The sequence below is a fragment of the Nicotiana tabacum genome, chromosome 6 (assembly GCF_000715075.1).
Source record: "Nicotiana tabacum cultivar K326 chromosome 6, ASM71507v2, whole genome shotgun sequence".
NCBI lineage: Eukaryota > Viridiplantae > Streptophyta > Magnoliopsida > Solanales > Solanaceae > Nicotiana > Nicotiana tabacum.
This window is the reverse complement of record NC_134085.1, coordinates 45,828,484-45,833,146: the sequence shown is the minus strand read 5'-3', so window position 1 is coordinate 45,833,146 and position 4,663 is coordinate 45,828,484. Positions and strand designations below refer to the sequence as shown.

The 4,663-nt window shown below is 36.5% G+C and overlaps 1 protein-coding gene across 3 annotated transcripts; it reads left to right on the top strand.

Moving 5' to 3' along the window:
* Positions 1-761: 761 nt before the first annotated feature.
* LOC107813198 (transcription initiation factor TFIID subunit 14b-like) lies at positions 762-4,441 on the top strand. Of its 3 annotated transcripts, none has more exons than XM_016638427.2 (6): positions 762-1,129; positions 1,279-1,367; positions 1,690-1,911; positions 2,593-2,780; positions 2,861-2,982; positions 3,989-4,441. In XM_016638427.2, the coding sequence occupies exons 1-6, from the start codon at positions 1,013-1,015 to the stop codon at positions 4,073-4,075; spliced, it is 825 nt and encodes a 274-aa protein (XP_016493913.1). In that variant the 5' UTR covers positions 762-1,012; the 3' UTR covers positions 4,076-4,441. The 3 variants fall into 3 exon arrangements, with proteins under 3 accessions (XP_016493913.1, XP_016493914.1, XP_016493912.1); XM_016638428.2 differs by having other exon boundaries at positions 828-1,129; positions 1,270-1,367; positions 2,870-2,982; XM_016638426.2 differs by having other exon boundaries at positions 837-1,129; positions 1,270-1,367.
* The last annotated feature ends 222 nt before the right edge of the window (positions 4,442-4,663 follow it).

Sequence of the window (4,663 nt, the reverse complement as noted above, 5' to 3'; positions counted from 1 at the left end):
AGTAGTGTATAATAGTGAATAAACATCTCTTATACACTATTATATACAAGGTTAATACATTATTTGTGGATTTATCACATTTCTTCTTCTTCTTCTTCTTCTTCTTCTTCTTCTTCTTCTTCTTCTTCTTCTTCTCCTCCTCCTCCTCCTCCTCCTCCTCCTCCTCCTCTTCTAGTGTATCACAAACATTTTGACTGATGTGCTTATACATCTTTATACACTTTTATACAAGTATATATAGTATACCTCTTTGTTTAATATTATATAACAGTATATAAGCATCTCTAACGAACTTTTGTATAGTTTTCACTTATAATTTTTATATAAAACTAGTCTAAATCTCCATCAAATTTCTTCTAACTTTGTATACAACCTAGTTAGACTATTTCTAATAAGTTCAAATAATACCCACTCTAAATTTCTCACAAAATCATATGCGAAATTTACCAAAATTAGCATTAAAGGAGATGAAATTTTAGGTTTTCCGCGTCTGTTTTTGCGTTTTTATAGCTGTGATAGATATGTATAAACTTTAGGAAAAAGGAGAATGAAAACTCAAGGATATTTCAGGCCTGAAGATATAGAGAATAAAAAAAAAATCGAATCTAAGCTTATTGATATTTGGTTATATATTTGCAAACTTATAACTGAGCTAAAATAATGCAAGGACAGCTTGTGAGGTGTATTATGTAATTTGGGACAATTTTGACCTTTTTCCTTTTTAAGGAATTGTAGTAAAACCAGTAACCAAAGGTGAGTAACCACCACAGACTAAAAAGATAATGAGAATGAAGTGTTCAATGTAAAAGAGGTGTTGAGCCGAAATTAACACGCCAACTTATTGACAAAAATACCCTTTAGTCAAAACGATACAATTGGTGTGAGATCTCTCATTAACCTGCAACAGACCGCAGAGGATCCATTTCCCTCCTCTTCGTTATCCGTACACTGATTGTCCAATCGGAAACCCTAATTATTCCCCAAATTTGACCAATCGGAGAATAGCCGTAGAATGCCTCAAAGCTCGTCGACAAAGAAGCACGTGCAAGAACCCCCCGACGTTACCGGACCCAACCCCAAATCTCAGCGTACCAAAATGGTTAAGTCTTCCGATGACAGCGATAAAAAGGTTCTTTTTAATTAAATAAAAAATTTCCACCTTAATTTGTTGATATTTCTAAAAATTATTTGGTGGGGTTTCTTATTTTGAGCTAAAAAGTTTTCACAGCTTAATTTCCTCGAAGATATGTTCATTGGGTGTGCTGTTAGTTTGTGCAGAATACTGGTAAGAAGCTGAAAGAGCTTGAAGTTGGGGTCCCAATAGTGTATGGCAATATTGCATTTTGGCTTGGTAAGAAGGCGAGCGAGTGAGTACTCTCAAAAAAGTTGATAGCTTTTCTGTAAAGTTGATACTCCCTCGTTCCCGTTTAATGTAGCTCTGTTTGGCTGAATACGGTGTTTAAGAAAGAAAGAATTTTTTTTTTTGAAACTTGCGGTCTAAACAAGCCATAAACATCTGTGTTCTTATTAGGATAAAATGAGAATTTTAAAGTTAGTATCGAAAAGTGTCATTCTTTCTGGGACAAACTAAAAAGGAAAGTGCATCACATGAACTGAGGTAGAGGGAGCAACTTAATTGCATGTTACTGGTTGATGAAATATCTGAGTGAAATGTTGATTGTGGAGCAGGTTCCAGTCTCATAAATGGACTGTTTACGTTCGTGGTGCAACTAATGAGGATCTCAGTGTGGTGGTGAAGCGTGTGGTTTTTCAATTGCACTCAAGTTTTAACAATCCTACGAGGGTTGTGGACGGCCCCCCTTTTGAGTTGTCGGAGTGTGGATGGGGTGAATTCGAAATTGTTATAACCCTTCATTTCCACACTGATGTTTGTGATAAGCCGCTGCACTTGTGAGTTGCTTGATCTTTTGTTATACAGCAGCTCTGTCGTCATTAGACTTTACTGGAAATGATTAAACTACACTTATTCTTGGACCAGGCCATTTAAAAATCTAGATTACTTCTACAGTAGACTTATCTGAGAAAAGAAAAAGTTCATGCACTTGTTGTAAGCTATTTCTTAGCTTGTTGCTTTATTGTCTTTAGGTGGATTTAAATCACATTGAAAGGAAATTGTCTCAAAGGTTCTGCAATCTCTCGAATTCCAAGTGGACTCAGCTAAAAACAGAACAAGATGGAAGCAATTCATATAGGCAATTGACTAGTTGGAAATAATGCTTGGCTGCTGTATGTACCCTTACATATTTACGTTAGACCCAGTGTCTGCAGGAGTCTTTTAGTTTGCAGAGAGAATGGAAATAACTGAAAGTTAAAGAACCTCTAGTTTTAGGAAACCCCTGATTTATTATTAGAATGCAATGAGCCCAAATAGAGCGAAACTGCAAAATGGATTACCGATACTTAGGCAGCCCTAACTAGTTTGCGATTGATGCTTAGTAGTTGTAGTAGCTTTTATTCTTGTTGCTTTATTTTCTTCATGTTAGTCTTTGAACTATCTTACTTCGGTTTCTATTTTTTTCTTTTATTCATGTAAACTGTTAAGGACTTTATGAAGTTTTTCTTTATTTGCAGATATCACCATTTGAAACTGTATCCAGAGGACGAATCTGGGCCTCTATCCACTAAAAAACCTGTTGTAGTAGAGTCATATGATGAAATTGTACTTGCAGAGCCTTCAGAGGCCTTTTTTGCCCGTGTACAGAACCATCCAGCAGTCAGTGTGCCTAGACTACCGCCTGGCCTAAATTTACCTCCTCCTGGTGTGTCTTCAACTGCTTAATGGGCTGGCACAATTTACTGTATTCGTGTAGGTTGATGATTTTGATGTCTTTGTCTTTAGTACCAATAGAAGATGTTGATCGAAGGAAACGCAGTGACTCAAAAGATCATCCTCTAAGTCAATGGTTCACAAATTTCTCTGAAGCAGACGAGCTGTTAAAACTTACAGCAGCTCGCCAGCAGGTTATTATCTTTTAAATGCTCTTTCTTCTTTCGGTTATCACTGGTATGAGTTTTTCTACGGTTCTCTTTCAGTCAGTTGCTCAAGTGTGTAATATAAAACAAGAAACAATGAACTTTGGAGTTGTTTGCTAACAAGATCGACTGGTGGCTTGGCTCTCCCATCGGAAAATAGGAGGAGTAAGAGGAGGTGAAGAAGAATCCTAATGATTCGACAAAAATCTGGGGAGAGGGCCCCAGGGACGCATGACCACAGAAGAAGTGACCAGATTGAGTTAATAGCAAGAAGTAACTTATCACAAAAAAAAAAAAAAAAAGAGCTTATGGCAAGAAGTATAATCCTTTATAATCTTCTGCATTTCTCGTGCAATGAGACAATGAGTGCAAGTGATCATAGGGGAATAAGATATTGCTTAACTGTTATGACAATCAAGACTCAAATGCAATAATTTCTATCTCGGAGAGATATTGAGACATAGTGGATGAATGAATAATCAGAGGAAGTTGTCCTGATCATATGCTGCCATAGGGAGGATACATCTTTCTGTTTTGTCTTTGACTTTCTTCTTGTTATTATTATGCATTGAGATTCATTTGCAAATTGTGGATTAACTGGATAGTTGCTCTATAATCTGGAGATAGAAAAGTTTCCAATCTGATAAATTTGTGCAACAGAAAAGAGTAAGTACTAGAACCAGGTGTCGGTCTATGTATAAAGTAATCCCTCCTTATGGTTCACTTGGACACAGTCAACTCTCATGGTCTAGAGAGAACAAAATTCATGAGATATGCCAGGATGTTCTTCTATAAGCATTTATCTAGTTGGAATATGAGTTATGCCGTCCATAGAAATTCTTGGTGATATCCAAGTACTGTCCGTCTCAACTAATGCAGATTTTTGATTTAGATATAGCTTGTGCTTGAAAGTTTTGTTTCCAGACAGTAACTTTTAATCTATGTAGTGGAATCAGATCAGAAGAACCTTTTATGCTCTGTTTCAATATTATAGGTGCAAGGTCATATTGCAAGATTGAGAAGACAGTTGAGCTTGATAGAGGGCCAGCATCAACAATTGAAACCTGCTGATGATCTGTGAATGTGTATCATCATAATATCTAAGGTCATCCACTTGCTCCCCAGATATCCCTGATGAAAGTGTTCTTTGCACTTTTCTTCTCCGTTTTCCCTTTTTCCTGGTTATCTTTGGCAGAATCTGGAGAAAGAATTACAAATGTACCGTAACAGGAAGAAGAGTTGCAATAGAATCATTTCCTAGTAGACTGAGACAGAGATTAGTCCACCAACGGTATTCTGTTAGCACACATTCAATGCAATTTTGTAATCTTTTGAAATAATAGAGATTCGTTACCTGCATTGCATAATTTGATTGTCTCATTCTTTTTGTATAAATTGATTCAGAAGTGCTGAGATTTTTTTATTTGTTGGTATTGGAATTTCTTACTGGAATAATAATCCTAAGAATGTTTCGGTGATGGTAGTTCGAGCCAAGAGAGATGTAAATGAAAATGATCTTTTGGTTGGTCCGAAAGTCAGTACATTGGTGGTGAATACTTATGTGGGAAACCAGCTTGACTGGCATACTTGTATATACCACAATTCTCAACTCGTGATTCTCCTACATAGCTAGTCCCTTTTTTCTCTCCTTTTTGAGGAGTTAAGACAG